At 58.5% G+C, this 20,092-nt stretch overlaps 2 protein-coding genes across 2 annotated transcripts; one reads left to right on the top strand and one right to left on the bottom strand.

Annotated features, from left to right (window-relative positions):
* Positions 1 to 1,140: 1,140 nt before the first annotated feature.
* On the bottom strand, positions 1,141 to 9,519 carry SNUPN (snurportin 1). The gene is made up of 8 exons (XM_061347707.1): positions 9,308 to 9,519; positions 9,060 to 9,210; positions 8,234 to 8,338; positions 8,021 to 8,117; positions 7,346 to 7,443; positions 6,953 to 7,030; positions 5,043 to 5,123; positions 1,141 to 1,735 (listed from the first exon to the last, which is right to left on the bottom strand). The coding sequence occupies exons 1-8, from the start codon at positions 9,457 to 9,459 to the stop codon at positions 1,409 to 1,411; spliced, it is 1,089 nt and encodes a 362-aa protein (XP_061203691.1). The 5' UTR covers positions 9,460 to 9,519; the 3' UTR covers positions 1,141 to 1,408.
* A 512-nt stretch (positions 9,520 to 10,031) lies between these two features.
* On the top strand, positions 10,032 to 14,760 carry SNX33 (sorting nexin 33). The gene is made up of 2 exons (XM_061347706.1): positions 10,032 to 12,118; positions 13,877 to 14,760. Exons 1-2 carry the CDS (start codon positions 10,678 to 10,680, stop codon positions 14,128 to 14,130), a joined length of 1,695 nt encoding a protein of 564 aa, XP_061203690.1. The 5' UTR covers positions 10,032 to 10,677; the 3' UTR covers positions 14,131 to 14,760.
* Positions 14,761 to 20,092: the final 5,332 nt, after the last annotated feature.

The raw sequence follows: 20,092 nt of genomic DNA, 5'->3' as shown, positions 1-20,092 counted from the left end.
GCATCCAGGGCTCTCCCTGCCAGCCAAAGGATGGGGGGAACCAGCAGCCTGGGGAGGACAAGGCAGCCCACATGTTTGTCCTCCCAGGCCAGCGGCTTTATTAAATCACACTAAACCTTCATCAAATAAGCAGCCGTTCAGAGCCCGCATCCGCACGCTGCAGAGCCGAGGGGCTGCTTCCTCCCCTCCGGAGCAGGGGGAGTGAGGCCAGTTCCTGCTGCCCGCTGCTCTAATCAATAGCGGCTGCACGGTCAGCGCGCAGGCAGCCCACACGCTTGGCACGGGAACAAGCCTTCTTCTGGGAAAGCCAGGGGTGGGAGGGCAGGATACAAGTGCCCCCGCTATCTGCAGGCAGCCAGCCCTGCGCGCCCTATCTCTGCCTGGATGCTGGCCCTCCTCCGGGGCAGTTGCATGGATGAAAGGGCTGTGTTTAGCTTGGTGTTTCACCCCATGGCAAGAGGGTTTGCAGCTCCCTCTGGAAAACAAACCTGTGGATACGGAGGAGGATCGTTTCCTCCCTGCTAAAACCAGGGAGAGGCAGCAGCTGGTGCTCGCAAAGCGGGCTTGGCCTGAGCCAAGAGGGACAGCGGAGACTGGAACCCACAGGAGCGTTTCCTCTGCTCCAGGGAGTGCTGTGAGCAGTTTCTCAGCCCTATTTGGAGGCGCAGCACGCAGCCACCCTTAGGTAGCAGGAAGACGCTCAAGAATTTGTCTTTCTGAGAAACCTTTTATTTGGCACGATCAATGCTGGCGTTTTTCAGAGCAAAACCATTCCTTCCTCCCCCTACTGAGGAAAGCCTCGAGGACAGGCTCCTGCCATGCTCGTGTGCACAAAGCCGTGCCTGGAGGCAGGGGATACGAGGGAATTGGGGTTTTCTCTGTGAGGTGGGGTGTGGAAAGCTCAGCCTTCGGATTTACAGCAGCCTGTTGTAAACTTTGGGTTCCCAGAAGGGGACTGACCACAACACTTGCATTGAGAAGGGCTGGGGAAAGAGCTGGATCAAAGGCTGATTTCCGGGGCTGGGGAGGTGGAGCTGCTACAAGCAGCAGCTGCACCTCGGAGGTCTGAGCACTGTTCCTATGCTGGAGCTTTGCCAGGGGCTTTAACAGCAGCAGGGTGAGGAGCTGAAGCGGGATCGTTTCATTTCCCACCGCACGACTGCCTTAGCAAAGAGCCGGGCAGTCCCGTTGAGGCTTCACAAAAGCCCTGGCAAAAAAAGAAAGCTAACAAAAACCCAACATCATCATAACCCAGAGAGGCACTTGCAGCAGACGTTCTGCCTTCATGCCCTTTAAACACATCCTATCTTCATTACCTTTGCCCCCTTCTCAGGGAGCGTGAGGGACAGTGAGAAGCAGGGAACCTTTTCCTTTCTCCTACCCAACCGCTCTGTCCCAGCAGCCTAATTCAGTTCTCCATGTGGCTCCCTGCTCCATCCCAGCCCTCGGGAGCGTTTCCTGGCTGAGGGGTGGACAAATGTTCCAGCTCGTAGTGGCCGTTTGTGGCCGCCGAGCTGCTCGGGTCCCCCTTTGCTGCTGCCAGCTCTTTGCTCTTCTTGCTCTCAATGATCTGCTGGAGCTGCCGCGCAGCGTAGGCTGGTTTGGCAGTGAGCACGGTGGCGGGCACGGCCAGCCCCAGGATTTCGGGTACCATGTAGGGCCGGAGCCAGCCCACCAGCGGGGTGCTGCCGGGGGTGTAGTGGGTTTGCTTGTGATAGAAGAGAAGCCCGTCAACCTGTATAAAGAGACAGGGAGTGAATGAACAGAGCTGGAGGCTCTGCAGGTGGATGCCAGGGCGCCAGACGACGGCCCCACGCTCCATTCGCAGGCCAAACCTCCCAGCTGGATCGTTTTTCCTCAAGCAGTGCAATAAAGAGGAAGGGAAAGGAGAAACCTGCGGGATCAGAGGATTTCATGGCTTGACATCCTCCAGGCCTGCAGACTGCAGCACAACCAGCGCTTTCCTCTGGCTGCTGGGAGCCCATCCTGCAGGAAAGCCATGGGGTTTCTGAATAAGGCAATGCAGAGAGAGGCCACTTTACTGGATTAAGGGTATTTTGAATAATACATTTGGAGAGTAATTAGTCAGAGCTGGTGACGCTGAGGAGCGTAACTGCTGCCTCCTCCAGCTGCCTTAGGCACAATGAATTCCTAATGCTTCCCAAGAGGGAACTTCTCTGGCAATCAATGACAGTTAAGGGCACTCAGGACTTCTGAAGGTTTAGGCCCTAACTCTTGTGCTGCTGTTTCCTCACTCTGCAGCCGGCTGAGCTTCCCCCACTGCCCCACTATGCTCAGGGATCCACATTCCCCCTCTTCCTGTGCTTCCCAGGGGTGTGCTGGGTGAGGCTGGATCAGGCTGACTAAGGCTGGAGGTGCTGCTCCTCTTAGCTCTTAAGAGGCCATTTGGCCATGACTAAGAGTGGTTGAGTGGGCAGGAGAGATGTGAACAAGAGCCCACCTTGGGCTGAATCGCTCCCAAGCCCTTCCCCAAGCAGTAACTCCTGGAATATCCACCTAAAACACAAAGCGTTTCCCTCCCCCTGCCTCCTGGGAAACCTTGGGAAGAGCCCCAGTCTGTGGCACCATGCCTGCACATCCAGCCCATTCCTGTGGGGGCAGGCACTTGATGAGCAACGGGGATTCTCCAGCACCCACAGGAATGCTTTGGTTTAAAGTTCAGAGCCTGGAAAGGCTTTTGCCTTTCCGACAGCTCCAAAGATCTCCCCCAAGCGGAAGAATCCCAAGCAGCTCAGAATGGTGGAATTGGGATGTTCTTCCTCTCCCGGACTTCTCTTCAGTTCCTCCCTATGCCTTCCAGTTCGTTGGATGGGTTGGCTGCACTGACACCAGCCCCAGCAGAGGAAGGGCTGAACCTCAGACTCCTCACGTTTGCCTCTTGGAGCTGCCCTGGCAGGGTTGCACCCTTCAAGGCTGCTGCAGATGGTGCTCTGCAGAGTTTAGGTGCTCCACAGGACTCCCCCCTGCCTTCTTTTACTCCTCAGATCCACTCCAAAACCCACTGCAAACCCGGTGCCGGGCACCTGAGCCAAAGTCCATTGGATTCAGTGGAAGATACTTCTGCTGAACACACCAGCTCTGCTCCTTACGGGAGGTTACAGCTTAACTCTGAAGACCCGGGTCTGAAAGCACTGACCCCCTCTGTCACCACCACATGCACTAGAGCCTTGCGAGGATCCCAAATGCTGGGGCCAGGCATAAGACCTCTGTTATGCTGTACTATCTATAGCAAGGCTGCGTTCTGTCCCCTACAAAGTCTACTGCGTTGTGTGCTGGGGGTGGAAGCTATTTACAGGGATTTCTTGGGCTCCCTCTTGTGGGCCATCATGAATGGACCCATGTTTCATTAAGGGATCCAGGGCTCTCTTCATTCCTGGAAGGGGCATCATGGGGTTTTTGGGTGTTACCATCTGATTTGAGCCAAATTAGGCCACATTGCACTTATCAAGGTCGTATGTTTTGGCCTGAGAGAACCTGGGAGGCAAATCACAGCTGAATCACAAGGGAGACTGCTCAGCTCCACCTCCTTCCCCATGCCTTTCGCAATGCTCTCCTTCACAGGCTGCAAGTTCTCTGCTCTGACCACAGTGGGGCAATTCTCCCCAGCCTTTCCTCCCAGGAGCAGATGCCTCAGGAAGGAATGAAGCTTTCTGCAGTAAATACAGGAATGGCTGTTCCTGCAGAGGCACTCAAAGCATTTGGCATTGGGCAAGTCAGCTGTAGGAAACCCGGGATGGGACTTTCCACCCCTCTCTAGTGACTATCCTGGCTTTGACATGCAGAAGGCTGAAACAGCCCTCACGTGGACTTTGATTTAGGGGACAAGTAACCTCTGTAGAGGCTGTTCCTGATCCTAGGGCTGGGACCGGGCACTCTGCAGCCACAGGAGGAGCCTCTGGCTCCCAGATGTTTGTCACTGACGCTGCTGGAATGCCACTGCCTCCATCCTGTTCTGCTGCAGTGCCAGGTGAGTCAGGATGGTCTAAAGCAGACGCAGCTGCTTTCACGAGAGCCCCTCTCGCTGCTCACAAACAGGGGTGGCACATGGGTTTGCCTGTCCTGCCCTTCTCCCACAGGTCAGCAGAACAGCACACCAGCACCTACTCCTAAAGCTGAAGCAGCAAAGGCAGGTGCCCAGTGCCCAGTTCAGCTGCTCTTATGGGGAGGATGACTGCTGAGGAGAGCCAAGAACTGCAGGAGCCAAAGGCAGGAGGCTGCCAGCTCCATAAAGCAAAGAGCAGAGCTCGTGCTATCCCATCCACAAGACCCTATGGTAGTAAAAGCAGGACAGACTCATCTGAACCCCTCCCAGCCATGTCTGTTGCAGTTACCTGCCCCCAGCCCTAGAACATTTCACATGCCCATTGCTAACACCCAAACCCATCTGAAACCATCAGGAGCTTCCCAGCATCCTTCCCCTTCCTCCCCACAAGACACAAGATAGCTGAGTGCCTCACACACAGACAGATGGAAGTAGCTACACTAAGCAAACACAGAGCCTGTGGCTGAGGGCAGAGAAAAACAGCACTCTGCCCACCCTGCAGACCTCTGGAGAAACACCACTGCATAAGGGGAGCACATGGCAGAGGTCCTCATGCCTGTACCCACGTCAGCCCACCCAGGGCAGCAGGCAGGAGCAGCTTTGGCACTGGAAAGGTTGGCTGTCCATCACACTGCTGCATGAAAGTGAGCTGTGCTGCTTCTGGAGGCAGTCTGCATGTCTGCACCTACCCTGCCTTCCCCAGAGGCTCTGCCAGGTTGTCAATAGCAGCAAACTAAGGCTGCCCAAAGAGAGGGAGTGCTAATGCACACGGTTTAACTCTCGTAGTTAGTTTGGTTGGATGCAGCCTGTACCTGGTGAGAGGGCAAGAGATCAGTCACGTGCATGAAAGGCATCCATCCCCTACAGAGGGAAACAGCAGCACAGCTCAGAGCTCCTGAACAAACGGGACATGCCTCTCCAAGCACTGGCAGTGGGGCTGACTCCAAGGCTGAGGTCCAGCCCCCCACTATGTTCTCACCTCGAAGGGGAAGTCCATAGCCAGCACCTTACACAGGCTGTCCGCGGAGCAGGAGAAGTTCTGCAGGCCCACAAATCTGAACTGAAAGAGTAAAAGAGGGTTAAAAGAGAGACAAGTGCAAGGCCTAAAGCAGAACAGGTCACTGAATCCAGCACCAACGTGGAGGTGGACAGGGAAGAAGGATTTGCTCTAGTGTGAGAGGGAGAGAGTGAAGGAAAGTAACTGGAGAGGAGACCTCAAGCAGGGACCACATCATTAAACTCTGGCTTTCCTGTCACAGGGTATCAGGGGCCTAACAGCATAAGTAAGCTTGAAAAAGGATCAGACCAGCTCCTGAAAGGCAGGTCCACTGGTGGCCATTAACTCCATGATCTAGGTATAACCACTGGCTGATGAAGTTGGAGGGAAACATGATGGGTATCTCCAATATCTTACTCTTCCCTCAGCAACCGGTCTTTGTGATTACTCGGGGTTATTGGGACAGACAGACCTCTTGATGGGATTCAGAACAGCAAACCCCAGATCTAGAGGCAAAACAACAGGACCAAGCTGTGCTTTGGTGCCAAGCATAGCCCACTGGACAGACCGGGAGTGCTTGAACACCTACAGAAATCACCCTTGCCACCAGAGAGCATGGGGTGGAATGGCTGTTGGCAGTAACCCCCACCATCTCTCCATCAGTCATGGATAAAGCTTGTACCTGACTGCAATTTCACAAACCTCATTCCCAAAAACAGAAGGTGACCTTTAAAAGAAGACCCACAATGCCCATAGAGCATGAAATCTACAGTGCCCAGAATGACTTATTTCAGGTATTTTACCATCCCGGTTCCACGACTCCCTCTCTGGCATTTAATGAGATGTGGATGGCAAAGCCTCAGGGCACAGCTCCCACATGCTCCCATACCTTTTTTTATCCAAGCATTTTAAGACTGCAGGAAGGACTTCTCAGGAGAGCTGCCCCTGAGATGCTCTTCTAACCGAAATAGAAAATGATGACCTCTGGGCAGGATGCAAAGCAGACAGACGTCTGCTCCAGGCTGCTGCCTCAGCCAAGCAACTCTTTCCACCCAGGAAATGAAAGCTGAAACAACCCCCCTTCATTAGGTAGCTGTCTTGTGGATATTCCCATCGGAGTCAGAACAGGATGTTCTCCACATACAGATACCATCGCTGCTGGCACAGGAGCAGCCATACCCATTTCCCACCATCTGCCCAGCCCCCAGGAGCTGCTCTGCTGCGCTGTGGCTGAGCATGCACAGGGGCTGCAGAGCCATCAGGTCCCACACTCTGCAAACCATGTCCCATAAACCAGGCTGCCAAATCTCTTCTGTCTGTCCTCAAAAATCCCTTTCCAAGCTGCTGTGGGCTCTAGGTCTGATGTCCATGTTTAAGTCTTCAATGGAAGACTTTATTCTTGCTCAGTGGGACTCCAGGTGACAATCTAGCATCTAAACGACACCTTCAGCAGTGAGCTTAAACAGGAGGGAAGGTTAAAGCTTTACAAGCCTTTCCCCTTGCCTTGCGAGCTCACAAGACTATGCAAGAATAAATCCCATCGCAGCCAGGCTGCCGACCAACACTGCCCCTGTAGAAACCACACTGGTTTTCCATTGCATTTCAAGGGAAGGCTAAAAGCAGCGTGGAAGTTAGCTGATACCCTGCTTTCTGATCTCCTTCAGCACTTTGGCTGAGGAACATAAAACCACGCTCATTTACAATACTCAGTGGTTCTATTTACATCCTGAACGTGGCATCCCATTTCATCAGAAGTACACTTTGAAGCCTGATCTATAAGGGGCAAACAAAAGCAGCTTCCGCTTCTGAAAGAAAGCGCTGAAGCCTGCTGAACAGGAGAGCTTACCCCCCCCCCCCCCCCTTCCTCCACCCCTGAGTACAAAAGAGCTTACGGGATTAATCCTGCTTTTCTCTCCCAGCCCTTCCTCCTCTTGGATCTTTGAGGAAAGCCAGAAAAATCTGAAGTCAGTCTGTGAAAGGAAGCAGACATAATAACTATCCAGTACACATCACCGATGAGACCCTGCCGAGCATCTCCATCCCTCTGCACAGACTCAGCTTCACTGCAGAACCAGCCAGCACCCCAAATCTGCTGTGTCCCCCATTACCCACGAAAGAGACACCCACTATTCCAGTAGCCAGCACAACATCAGTAAAGATGATGGTGGTGCTTAGATAAAATACTCATCCTAGGGTGTAGTGGACAATGTTCAGCACTGGCTGCAAAGCAGCTTGTGGAACAGGGAACAAGAAGGAGGGCAGGGCAGAGGAGGGGGATTCAGTACCTGGCAGTCATAAACAGGGTGTCCTCTCCAGCACATCACATCGAGGATATAGTAAGTCTGCTTTGCTTCGTTGTAGATGCAGTCCAAGATGCAGTACACTGCGTGCACAAACACAGAGAGGTCCAGACATGCTCCAGGGACTGCCCAACCCAACAGGCAAATGCCAGAGCAAATAGCATTAAGCCTACCCTGATGTAAGGCTGTGAGGTGCAGAGGGATCCCCTTCTGCTAACACATGCTGTGACCACAAAAAGCCTTTAGGTTGAGGAATCCAACAAGGCTACAGAGGTACCAGCCAGGGGCACAGCAAGCAAAGGCGTGCTCCAAGCAAATGGCATCAAAGAGTAAACCATCCTCAGGGCAAGCAAGAAGCTACAAAAGGTATTAAATAAAGCACAGTGCACACAGCTCTCTTTGGGAAGACAGAGAGGATGTTGAGGTTTAAGAGTAGCAGTAAAGCAGGCAGCTAATTAGAAGCTGTTCTTATCTAGCATAAGGGTATTGGATACTGTCCACGCTTAGTTATCCCCAGAGGCACAGGAAGAGCCCTCAAGCTGTAAGGAGCACACAAAGGCACAGCTCGGGGAAGCTGGAGCAGCAGCACTGAGCCTGCCACACACACACAGGGAGAGACAGGGAACTCTCTCTATCCCAAATGCCTCCTCACACCGTTACCTTTCTCTCCCATGGAACTGTGCCGGTTCCCCCCTGGCAGCAGGGATGGGAACCTGTTCACACAGAAGCCGCTCTTGGTGTAAGCTGCTGTCGAGCCCTGTGAGGAAGCAAGAGAGGAGAAAGATTAAGTCAAGCCAAACACACAGGCCAGTCTTATGCTGGCTGGGAAACAGGTACAGGTGCTTTACCGGCATTACCATGGCTGCTGCTTACCCTGGATGCCACAACCAGCGCCCTTTTCCCAACGGGACACACGACTACAACCCACTCCTGCTCCAAATCCACAGGGACATCCACCAGCCACTCTGACAGCATCAGCTGTGGAGAAATCCAGGAGCAAACAACAGTGAGTAACAACTGTCCTGAAGCTGTGGAAAACTCCTAGCTCAAGCAGAAAGGAACAAGGTTTTGACTTGGCTTCAGCAGCTACACTGAGCATGCCGCAGGCAACTTGTGCTGCTCATCACCCTGTGGTAGGAGGCTGACTCCTTCCCTCCCTCTAACCAACCTGCACGACAGACTCCCCCCAAGCTTTGCTTTTGCTTCCCAGCTGCTCACAAAAGCTTCACACTACAACAGTGTCCTTGCTTGGGCACTCCTTATCTTGGTCCCCACTCCAGCTTCCCTCCAGCACTTGATTTACTTTCAAATACATGGTAAGGCTTAGAGACTCCTGAACATGAGGAGTAACAAGCCCAGACAAGGTGAGCTCCTCAGGGATGGCCTCGCCATGGTTACCGGGGACACTGTCAGTCTTTTAGGACCAGTATGGCACCCAGGCTGATAAAACCCATCCACCGAGGTTTCCCTTCCCAGTGTCCCAGACATGGGGAGAGGCAGAACTCTTGAACCAAGTGACACATAACAAACTCCAGCTAGAATCTCCCTAAGCGCACAGGCAGCCCATCTCCATCCATCCTCCACTTAAACACGGCACGTCTCAGAGACAGAGCTGAGGCGCAGCTCCTTTCCGAGCACCACACAGGCAGGACCCATCCTTCCCAGCCCCAGCGCAGCCAGGCCCTGAGCAGCTCCTCACCTGGTTGGCATAGCGCTTGGGCAGCCTCTTGCCAGCATCCACATCCATCTCCTCTTCCTCCGCATCCTCCCCTTCCTCACCCTCGCTCTCCATCCCTGCCCAGTCATCCTCCGCCAGCCTCCTCGCATGGTTCACGTAGTCCAGCCGCCTCCTGACGGGGAACAAACAGCGCGGGTCGTCCCCTGCGGGAGGCACCGCGGCCCGGCGGGACGCGAAGCGAAGGGGAACGGGAAGCGGACAGCACTCACTGCCGCTGCAGGCGCAGGAGCCGCTGCCGCCGCTCTTCCTGCCCCGGGCCTCCGCGGGGCTTGTAGGCGGCCAGGCGCGGGTGCGGGCCCGCGGGGCTGTTGGGCGCTGCCAGGGACACGCCGGCCGCCAGCGCCGCGCTCAGCTCCTCCATGGCAACGCCCGCCCTGACGCGCTTCCGCCCGGCGGGGCCTGCAGCGCCCTCATGCGGCGGGGAGGCTCCGTGCCCCGCTCCCCCCGGTTAACGGCACACACACATACACACATACACACACATACACACCCACCCCGCCGCCGCTCCGTGACTCCGGGGCGGGCAGCGGAACGCGGCTGGGAAAGGGGAGCGGGCAGTGCCGCCAGCCGGGCCCCGGTGCGAGCGGGAGCCGTGGCCCCCCCGGGCCGGCTGCCTGCAGAGGGCAGCGTGCGCCCTGCCGCGGCTCCCCCGCTGCGCACCGGGCAGCGTCACGGGAGGCTGGCGGCCAGCCCCGCCGCCGGCACCGGCACCGCCAACACCGACACCGGCACCGGCAGCCCCGGGCAGCAGCCGCGGCGGCGCGCAGCGGGCGCACACACCGGCACCGGACGCCGGTACCGAGAGCGGCACCGGAGTCCCGAGCGGTAGGAGCGAGTGGCGGTGCCCCCCCGGCGCCCTGAACCGGCCATGCGGTGAGGGCGTCCCGCCGGGCCCGCGGAGGGGCGGGAGGCGCGGCCGGGACGGGAGCCCTCCTCCCTCCGCTCCGCCGCCGGCGCTGGCAGCCGCCGGGAGCTCCCGGTACCGGCCCCGGCGCGGGCCTGCGGGGAGCCCGTGCCCTCGGTCCTGCGGGGGACTGGCGGATTCCAGCGGGAAAAGCCCTACACCAACAACCCAGCACCAACCACCCGCGGCCGTCGGGCCGGAAGGGAATTGCAAAATCCCGGGGCCGGGATCGCCAGGAGCTTGGGCTGCGTTTGGGGTCGGTTCCCGGCGCTTTCCGGCACCCGCCGACTGCTGTTTTACCCACAGGAGCGCCGGGAAAAGTCGCTTTGGATCGATTTCCTCGCTGGCAGCAACGTCTTTTCCTCTTGGAAAGTGAAACTGCGGGATCAGCGTCCCAGCGAGCGAAAACTTGCGAGGATATGGCCGAGCTCGGCTCCGGGTCCTGCCGGGGGTTACATCCCGCGGGAGCGACGGGAATGCTGCTCGCCTGACCGGGGAATGGTGTTCTTAACCGGGGCGCCGGGATCGGGGGGTCACTTGGACACACGGACATTGGCGACACCTCGAAGGGGGTTTCTCCAGCTTTTCCTGTTTCCCTGAGGAGCCGGCCGAGCCCTTTCCCATTCCCACAGCGTGTGGGGGTTTTGGCTGCTGTGTGTGCCCCCGGGCCCGGCCATGGCGTTGAAAGCCAGAGCTCTTTACAACTTCCAGAGCGAAAACAAAGAGGAGATCAGTATCCAGGAGAACGAGGAGCTCGTCATCTTCAGCGAGAACTCCCTGGATGGGTGGTTACAGGGTCAGAACAGCCGCGGGGAGACCGGCCTCTTCCCAGCCTCCTACGTTGAAATCCTCCGCTCCCGGTCCGGCTCCAACTACACGGATTACTCCAGCAGCCCGGCCGGCTCCCCCGGGCACGACTCCTCCTTCTACACAGCGCCCTCCAACCCCAGCATCCCCTACCAGGGCAGTTTTGAGGATGATGATGATGATGACTGGGATGACTGGGACGATGCGTGCACGGTGGTGGAGGAGCCCCGGAGCGCGCCGGGCACCAACGGGCACCCCTCGCCCAGCCTGCAGTACCCCCCAGCTTATGGGCACGACCAGCACACCGGTTACCGTCCCAAGCCGGCGCTGGAGCGGCAGGACAGCATGAGCTCCTCCAAGAGGGGCAGCGTGGTGGGGAGGAACCTGAACCGCTTCTCCTGCTTCGTCCGCTCGGGGGTGGAAGCCTTCATCCTAGGGGACGTGCCCCTCATGTCCAAGATCGCCGAGGTGTACTGCATCGAGATGGGCTCCAAAGGACCCCAGTGGAGGGCCAACCCTCACCCCTTCATCTGCTCCGTGGAGGACCCCACCAAGCAAACCAAGTTCAAGGGCATCAAGAGCTACATCTCCTACAAGCTGACCCCCAGCAACATCAACTCGCCCGTGTACCGGCGGTACAAGCACTTTGACTGGCTCTACAACCGCCTCCTGCACAAGTTCACGGTCATCTCGGTGCCCCACCTGCCCGAGAAGCAGGCCACCGGGCGCTTCGAGGAGGACTTCATCGAGAAGCGCAAGCGGCGGCTCATCCTCTGGATGGACCATATGACCAGCCACCCCGTCCTCTCCCAGTACGAGGGCTTCCAGCACTTCCTCTGCTGCCGCGACGAGAAGCAGTGGAAGCTGGGCAAGCGCCGGGCGGAGAAGGACGAGATGGTGGGCGCCAGCTTCCTCCTCACCATCCAGATCCCCACGGAGCACCAGGACCTGCAGGACGTGGAGGACCGCGTGGATGCCTTCAAGGCCTTCAGCAAGAAGATGGACGACAGCGTCCTGCAGTTGACCAACGTGGCCTCGGAGCTGGTGCGCAAGCACGTGGGGGGCTTCCGGAAGGAATTCCAGAAGCTGGGCAATGCCTTCCAAGCTATCAGCCACTCCTTCCACATGGACCCGCCTTACAGCTTGGATGCCCTCAACAATGCCATCTCCCACACGGGCAAGACGTATGAGACCGTGGGGGAGATGTTCGCTGAGCAGCCCAAGAATGACCTGTTCCTCATGCTGGACACTCTCTCTTTGTACCAAGGGCTCCTCTCCAACTTCCCAGACATCATCCACCTCCAGAAAGGTAAGGGTGGCTCCTCCCCTTGGGGTGACCTCTTCTGCACGATGGCCCCATGTGAGTGGGGGTCAGGATGCAATGAGGGAATCCTGTGCTGTGGAGTGATGGGAATGGGGGATCAGGATAGGGGTGGGAATGAGGGTGAGGGCCTGTGGCTCTCAAGGAGGCAGCATGGTCCCTGCTTGCTCAGCTCCCTGCTTGCCCCAGCCTAGGAGAGGCTGCTGGGGCTGTTGGGTCCAGCATTAGGCTTTGTCCCAAGTGATGCTGTGGGCTCCTCAGGTGCTGCTGAAGGGGTCAACGCAGGCATTGTTCCCCCCAGGCCCTGAGCAGGAGCTGTTGGCGCCAGGGTGACCTGCCCTGACCTCATGAGCATCCCCATCCACCACCACTTGTTCCTCCTCATCCTCCCTCTCTGTCTGAGGCTCAGAGTTTGCTGCTGCAGGGCTGGGACATGGCCTTGGGCCGGGGGTTCTGCACGGGGCTGGTGGGATGTGGAAGTGTCCTTTCCTTCAGCCCTGCTGCAGTCCCCTGGCCACACTGGACCTGCTGGAGACAACCAGGGTCAAACTCAGGAGTAGGTCCCTGCCCCTCCGAGCCCAGGAGCAGGCACCTTGGATGCTGCCTGTGTTTCCTTTGCCCCCTCACCAGTCCCCAGGGTGTTTGGGGTGTCAGGGAGGAGGAGCGGGGTGAGCAGAGTCTGCTTTGCCCTTCCCATGGGAGGCCGCAGGCAGGGCTGGGTGTCCCTTTGCACCCAGCAGCGGGTGTGTCGGTGCGGGGAGCGGGGCCGAAGTCCATGCAGTCCTCCTGGATCGTGGGGGCAGGGAGCTCTCCCTGGGGTGAAGCCAGGGCATCCGCACGTGTCCGTGCATTGCTCCGCATCCCTGCGGGAGGCAAAGGGGAAGGGGAGGATGCAGGTCCCCTCCTCGCCTGTCCCTCCCCACGTTGTTTACATGGCCCCGGTGAAGAGGGGCTGGATCCCATCCGGAAGCGAGGCTGTGTGGGCAGGATCTGGCCTCCAACCTTCGCTTCTTCCTCCTCCTCTTCTCCGCTGGGAGCAGGGCTGGCACGGCCGGAGCGCTGTCACCCTGAGTCTGGTGCACCCAGCGAGGGGCAGGGAGAGGGGAAAGATCTGAGGGCCAGACCCTGTGTTCAGGCAAACAGGATCTCTGTTTGCCTGAATCCTCTGTGCTAATGAGGGGGAGGAATGCAGGGCCGGAGCCAGGCAGGATTCTTTCGAAACCAAGCTGTAAAAATAAATGGAAGGAGGGGGGAAAAGTGGTGTCAGAGCATCAGCTGCCTCTGGGAGAGGGAGATGCTTTCCCAGCGAGTTCCAGCCGGTACTGCATGTCCTTCCTGCATCCCAGTTCACCACCTCCCAGCCTGGGGTCTCCCAAAGCTGCTCCTGAACCCCATCCGTGGAGGTACATCAGCATCTGTGGGGTAGGCTCGGCCAGGGGGCTTGGCTGTGGTAACACTGCCCCATGTTAGCTTTGTACCCCAAGCCTTGAGTCGCAGCCCTCTGGTAGCCCAGACTCCCCAAAATGTGAGCTAAATGTGAGCTGACAGCCTGGGGATGGGGCAGAAAAGGAGTTGGGGAATCCAGAGGGAAAAGACTCCTTGAGGAGAGGGATGGGGATTGATGGGCAAGGGGAGATGGCAGCCTGGGAGCACACAGATTCCCTTACTCCTGTGCTGGCTGGGAACGCCAGGGGCAGGGGGATCGCAGGGATCCATCATCCTCTCAGCCTGTCCCCTGCCCCGCAGGCGCCTTCGCGAAGGTGAAGGAGAGCCAGCGGATGAGCGACGAGGGCCGCATGGACCAGGAGGAGGCGGACGGGATCCGCAAGCGCTGCCGCGTGGTGGGCTTCGCGCTGCAGGCCGAGATGAACCACTTCCACGAGCGGCGCGTGGCCGACTTCAAGAGGATGATGCAGTCCTACCTGAAGCAGCAGATCATCTTCTACCAGCGCGTCAGCCAGCAGCTGGAGAAGGCGCTGCGCATGTACGACAACCTCTAACGCCTCCGCTCGCTCCCCCACGGCCTCGCAGACCTCCTCCGGTTGGGACGGGCTGAGACCCGGTGGGAACTCATCACGCTAGTGACCAAATACCTGTGGGCTTTCTTCCCCCCCTTCCCGGGTGGGCAGGGAAGGGCTCGCCCACGGGCTGGATGTGCCACCTCTTTCCATGGGGACCTCCCACCCTGCCGTGAGTGGTGGGGACTGCGGGGGTGTCACAAGAGAGATGGATGTGCTGGTACCTCCGGTGATGTTTAGCTTTCCCCAGCCCTCCCTCCTGCAGCAGGGAGGTGAGCGCATCCCAGCCCGCTGGGATAGAAGAAATCCAAGCGGTCGACATTTTGCACACTCCAAGCTTTTCTGATGGAAAGAAAACCAGAAGAAGAAGAAGATCTTTATATGGAAGAGAATGATTTCTTGTTTTGTTTCTTTTTGTCACGAGAGGTTTTCGATATTTTCCATTTTTCGCAAATGTTTCTGCAGCATTTTTACCAATCACTTTTTAAATAGAAGCACAGAGGCCGAGGGCACCTCTTTGTTGTCTGGGAAAAGGGAGAAAAAACAACAAAAAGGGAAAAAAAAACCCAGCCCCAAAGCCTTTTCAATAAAATTGTCAGTAGAAAAAACCCCTCCCACCTCCTTCCCAGAGATGGCTGTGGAAGACAGAGCTGCTCCAGCATCCCGGGGAGCCAGCATCCCACATTCCAGCCAGCTCCCAAAGTGCTGTGGGTAGTGGGGGGGGTGCTCCCAGCAGCCCAAAGCACCCACTGAAGGGCTAATCCTGCCTTGTCTGTCGGGATGGGACCCTGGGCAGTGTGCCGCTGCCTGCGGGGCTGGCACGGGGGCCTTGTTTGTGAAGGGAAATGGCTGGGATGCATCGCAGTGAGGAAAGTTCGGGCCGGTTTGGCCTGGCTCCAGGGTTAAAATTAGCCCCGGCATGCAGGCCAGCGGGGTATTGTTCAAACAACAGCAGCGCTGGGAATGCTGCGGGATCTGCTCCCTGCTCCCAGAGCCTGCCTTGGCCCCAGCCGTGGGATGAGCACACCTCCGTCCAGGCAGGACGCGTTTGCTCCTGCATCCCACAGCCTTTGCCCTGCTCCATCGCATCCCAACCCCAGCCCCATCCTACCCTGGGCCGCATCCTTGGCACCAGCCCAGCACAGAGGAAGCTGGATTCTGTGCAGGATGGCACGTTCCTTACCCCCACTCTCCCTCTGGAGCACAATGGGCACTGGGTTTGAGCCTGCCGCTGCCATCCTCCAGCACCATGACAGCATCGGCTGCTCCAGCAGCTTGTCCTTCACTCCGGTGTCCTGGCAGGGGTTCAGGGGCACGACAAGGTCCCTGTGGGATGCATGCACCCCCTCTGAAGGCTGTGCCTCAGTTTCCCCAAAGGTGGCCCTTCAGCACTCACAAAGGTGTCCCTGCCCCACCAGCCACCCCTTTGGGTACCCCCATGTCTGGACCATGCTGGCTCAGTGTGGCAAACCCATCAGCTGGGAGAACCCACTTCCCATTAACATTCCTGCCCCACAGGTTTTGGGGTCTGCCTTGGCCAAGTGGGTGGTTTGAGCATCCTCCTGCTCCCCCCCCCCCCCAGTGACATCTGTGAAAGCACCAAGGTTTGGAGGATGGACCCAGCTCTGAGCATCCCAGTGGCTGCCCCAGTGCTCCTGCTGCTGGGTGGGCACCCCAGGGTGCAGGGTGGTGGTGGGGAGGGGCATGGGGGTGCACACAGTGCTCCCTGAGCCCCAGGAGCTCTGCTTGCTGCCCTTACCCAGGACACATCCCGGTCCCTGCTGCCCCGCAAGGCACAGAGCCCCGGGGCACGCAGGGCTGAGAGGAAGCGCTGGGAACATGGGGCAGGTCCGCTTCCTCCTCCCGCTTCCCAAGGCTGCTCCTGCGTGGGAAAGCCAAGGCCGAGGCAGGACAGTGGGTGGGGAGATGGCAGCAGCTGATGCATGGTTCCCAGGAGCTCTTGTCTTGCTTATTCCCTTTGGGGCTGTCCCCACCATGGAAGGAAAACCCCCTCCTGAGTGCGGAAGCACCCGGGGTCCCATAGGGAAGCTGGGGATGTGCTGGGTACCACCAGCCCCAAGGTGCTCAATAACCGGGGCTCAGACACCAAAGCAGCGCAGTGGCCTGACCTGGCTCCTCCCCACGGCAAAGGCGTGCAGCTCCCGGTGGGATGGCCATGGCCGGGCAGGATGAGGCCTGCCGGGCACGGTGTGCTGCTGGCACACGTCAGCAAGCACGCTGGCTGCCAACGGGGAGCAGGGGCACATCAGCTCCAGGGCTGCACGTGCAGGGGATGGAGCCGTGGGGTGGGATTTCACTGCCCAAGGTCCCATCCGGATGCATCCCCAGCGCGCTGGGAGGTGATGAGCTGTGCCTGCATGGAGGAGCAACCCCAGGCAGCCTGAAGGGAGGGCACTGGCACGGGGCAGAGCGAGACAGCTCCGACTTGGCAGCTCTGACCCGCTAATTGCTGCACTTCTCATGTGTTTCCGAAGCGTGACCCTGCCTGGGCCGCAGCACCAGCCGCTTCCCTTGGCTGCGATGGGGATGCGCCTCCTGCTCCCAGCACTGCGAGGTTACGGGGGGATCAGCAGTGCCTGTGCAAGGGGAATGGGCTGGGAGCCACCTTTAGCTGCAGCTGGGCCTTGCCAGCTCTCCTCATTCCTCTGCTGCTGGACGCTGCAGCCCTGGTGCTCTGCAAAGGGCTGGTTCCCCCCCAGCCGGAGCTGGGGTGATGCTCAGGGCAGACCCTGTCCCAGTTCTCTGTGCCAGGATGGATAATGTCCTTCTGAGCCCAGGGAAGGTAGGTCCTCTGCTTTGGGGAGCTGCATCTCTGGGTGTGTTGGGTTTGCAGGAGGGGTGGAGAGCCCAGGCTCTGGCTGTGGTTGTCCCTCCGTCACTGGCTGTCTGTCTGGAGTTGTTGGGTGTGGAAATGGAGCTGGGGCTCAATCTGTTTTACATTAAACCAGCTGCAGAGCCATGGCAGGCAGCAGCTGCAGGGGGAATGGATGCTTCCTGATGCCCGGGTCCTCACCTCTCCATCCTTTCCTCTGCTTGCCAGCACCCAAGGAGCTCCTCTGGCCCTGCAGGTTAAGCTCAGTGGGAGGCTGCCGGGGTGCTGGGGACAGCGCTGGGAGGGTGAGTGCCTGCAGCCTGCTCCTTTCCCCAGGCTCCATCCTGCCCTGCCGGGCTCGCTGCCAGGCTGAGCCTGTTCTGCAGGCTGTGGGCATGGCCTGCCCGGGCCAGGCACGCAGGGAGGGAGGCTCGCATTGAGGTGCTGAGCCCTGCCCCACACCGCAGGTCTGGCTCCCAGGAGGATCCAGCCACCCCCATCAGGTCCTGCACCCACTGTGGGAGGAATGGGGGTCCTCTTAGAGACGCCTCCTTATTGCCTGTGATTGCTCTTCCCGGCTCCCAGCGGAATCCAGGGTGGCTCCCGGGGCTGGTGGAGCTGCCAAAGAGGTTTTGGGGATGGGGAAAAGGAGGCAGGAGCCCCTGGACCATGTTCTGCCTCCCCAGAGCAGAGGTGGGCTGCTTGCCTAAGCTGAGGGGTCCATGGGTTCGCTGTGTGTCTGGCCCCAAGAACACTGTGGACAATGTTCTGCAGCCTGTGGTGGGGAGGAATTTGGAGGCTGTGGGCATGATGCTTACCTGGATCCCCATCTCCTGTGCAGGGCTTGGATGGGCTGGGAATAAACTCCCTCCTTTGCTGAACCCCTGTGTTTCCTTGGCTAAAGCTTGTGGGAAGGGTTTCAAAGCCATCTGCCCTGGGTGGCTGCTCAAAGAAACCTGTTTGGCCTATTGTTTGCATTTGAATAGGTGCCTGGAAACTGGTTCATGTCACTGGAGCTGTGACAGAGTCCCCCCCACAATGCTGCCCTCCTTATTAACCCAGAAGAGGAGGCAGATGGGAGATGGCCATGGGGTTAGGATCCACTTCTCTCTTTCCATCGCAGCTGTGTGGCCTGGGGAAGCTCTGCCTTGCGTTTGGGCTTCCCAACAAACCCTGCCCTAGGAATCCCTGGGGCTTGCAGAAAGCAAGGGTGAGTTCTGAACTCAGAACACAACAGAAATGACACCCACTGGCTTCTGCCACCCGTGAGCCCCTGTGTGACAGCCCAGGTAACCTGAGGTGCTTCTATCTCAGGTGGCACAGAGGCCAAGGACACCAGCTATGGAGTCCTCCTCCCTCCTCTGGCTGCTCTGCTGGGTGATGTCCTTGCTTTTGCCGTGCCTCTCCCACGCGTGAGGAGGTGGTGGCAGGGATGGTTTGTCACATCCCTCCCATTGCACCTCCGTGAGTCACCGCAGCCTCCTCGCTCCTTTCTATCTGCGTGTCCTCTGCCTCCTGCCCTGCTTTCTGCCACCCCCTGCTTTCCCTTGGCCTCGCTTTAGCCTGACCCACTGCCTTCAGAACCTGCATGTAGGTATATGAGGGTCTTGATGACACCTCCTCCACCCTTCCTGCTGCTCCCATGCCTCATGTCCCCATTCCACCCCAACCCTGCGTTTCTCTGCACTCCCAGGCTGGGCACAGCAATGGGGGGAAGGCAGAGGAGGGATGGGAGTGTGAGAAACCCCCGTGTGCCCAGCCTGGGGAGACACCAGAAGCTGGAGGTGCAGGAGGAGGTGGGGAGGAGGCCATGGAAATGCTGCGAGGGCTGGAGCAGCTCTGCTCTGGAGCCAGGCTGAGAGAGCTGGGCTGGGGCAGCCTGGAGAAGAGAAGGCTCCTGAAGGGGAGACCTTAGAGCAGCTCCAGTGCCTAAAGGGGCTGCAGGAAACCTGGAGAGGGGCTTGGGACAAGGGCCTGTAGGGACAGGCCAAGGGGAATGGCTTGAACCTGCCCGAGGGGAGACTGAGCTGAGCTCTTAGGCAGAAGCTCTTCCCTGTGAGGGTGCTGAGGCGCTGGCACAGGGTGCCCAGAGAAGCTGTGGCTGCCCCATCCCTGGCAGTGCTCAAGGCCAGGTTGGACACAGGGGCTTGGAGCAAGCTGCTCCAGTGGAAGGGGTCCCTGCCCGTGGCAGGGGTTGGAGCTGGGTGAGCTTTAAGGTCCCTTCAACCCAAACCAGTCCGGGATCTCCCCTAAAGCTCAGCAAGCTTCATAACCAGCCCTGCTCCTGTCACCCCCAAAACCTCCTGGGTCAGAGCGGTTCTGGCCCAGACTGGGGAGAGGAGGAAGCTGAGGATGGGCTGTGCCTCTGTGAGCAGGCAGCTTTGGTGCTTCGCAGTGTGGGGAAGCCAAAGGGCCTGGCCAGGAAACTCTGAAGCGTGTTTGGGCTGTGGTTTGCCTGCTCCGTGGGCAGGCAGGAGCCAGCCCGGACCCTCACCCCTTCCCTGGGGGTGCGGTGATGATCCCGCCCCATCCAAACCCCAGCTAACCCAAGTGGAGTCACCAGCTTTGCTCTGGGTTTAAACCCCGGAGAGCCAGGATCTGCACTGGGGTTTCCCAGGTTACTGCCTGTCCTCCCCTGACCTCAGGAAATGGAGGTTTCCCAGCAGTGGAAATACAACCACAAGCCTTAAAAATAACCTGCTTCGCTTTCAGTGCTCCTGACAAAATAGGCCACGTTCCTTTTATTTAATCCCTGGGTGCGAGGAGAAAATCATTGGGAAGGAAAACCCGGAGGATGCTTCCAAGGGGGCCCTCGGTGGCTGCCACCAGCTGCCCTGCAAACCTCCATCCCTCACTGTGGGGCGCGCACTTAGCGAAGGTGATGAAGGTGCTCATGTGGATGGGATGGGGAAGGCACAGAGCTGTGATCCCAAAGAGGATGCAGGCAATGGCATTCCCTCTGCTCTGCAGAGGTGGTCCCGAGTGCTGTGGTCAGCCATGCACTGTCCCCATTTCACAGAGGGGAGAGGATGTGATTTGCCTCTGTGCAGTAGGAAACATCATTGCTTCCCCCTTCAGATGGGGTAGGAGGTGGGAAGCAGGGAGGGAGGC

This window comes from Neopsephotus bourkii, unplaced genomic scaffold, assembly GCF_033783945.1.
Source record: "Neopsephotus bourkii isolate Nb327-2 ecotype Australia unplaced genomic scaffold, CSIRO-AGI_Nbou_v1 NB_318, whole genome shotgun sequence".
Classification (NCBI taxonomy): Eukaryota; Metazoa; Chordata; class Aves; order Psittaciformes; family Psittacidae; genus Neopsephotus; species Neopsephotus bourkii.
Note: the sequence above shows the minus strand (reverse complement) of the source record. Positions and strands in the feature narration are given on the sequence as shown.

Coding starts and splice junctions, on each gene's coding strand:
- SNUPN (XM_061347707.1), bottom strand. CDS start 9,459: ATGGAGGAGCTGAGCGCGGCGCTGGCGGCCGGCGTGTCCCTGGCAGCG. Junction 8,339..9,059: donor CCAAGCGCTATGCCAACCAG/GTGAGGAGCTGC, acceptor ATTTCTCCACAG/CTGATGCTGTCAGAGTGGCT. Junction 8,118..8,233: donor CGCTGGTTGTGGCATCCAGG/GTAAGCAGCAGC, acceptor GCTTCCTCACAG/GGCTCGACAGCAGCTTACAC.
- SNX33 (XM_061347706.1), top strand. CDS start 10,678: ATGGCGTTGAAAGCCAGAGCTCTTTACAACTTCCAGAGCGAAAACAAA. Junction 12,119..13,876: donor CATCATCCACCTCCAGAAAG/GTAAGGGTGGCT, acceptor CCTGCCCCGCAG/GCGCCTTCGCGAAGGTGAAG.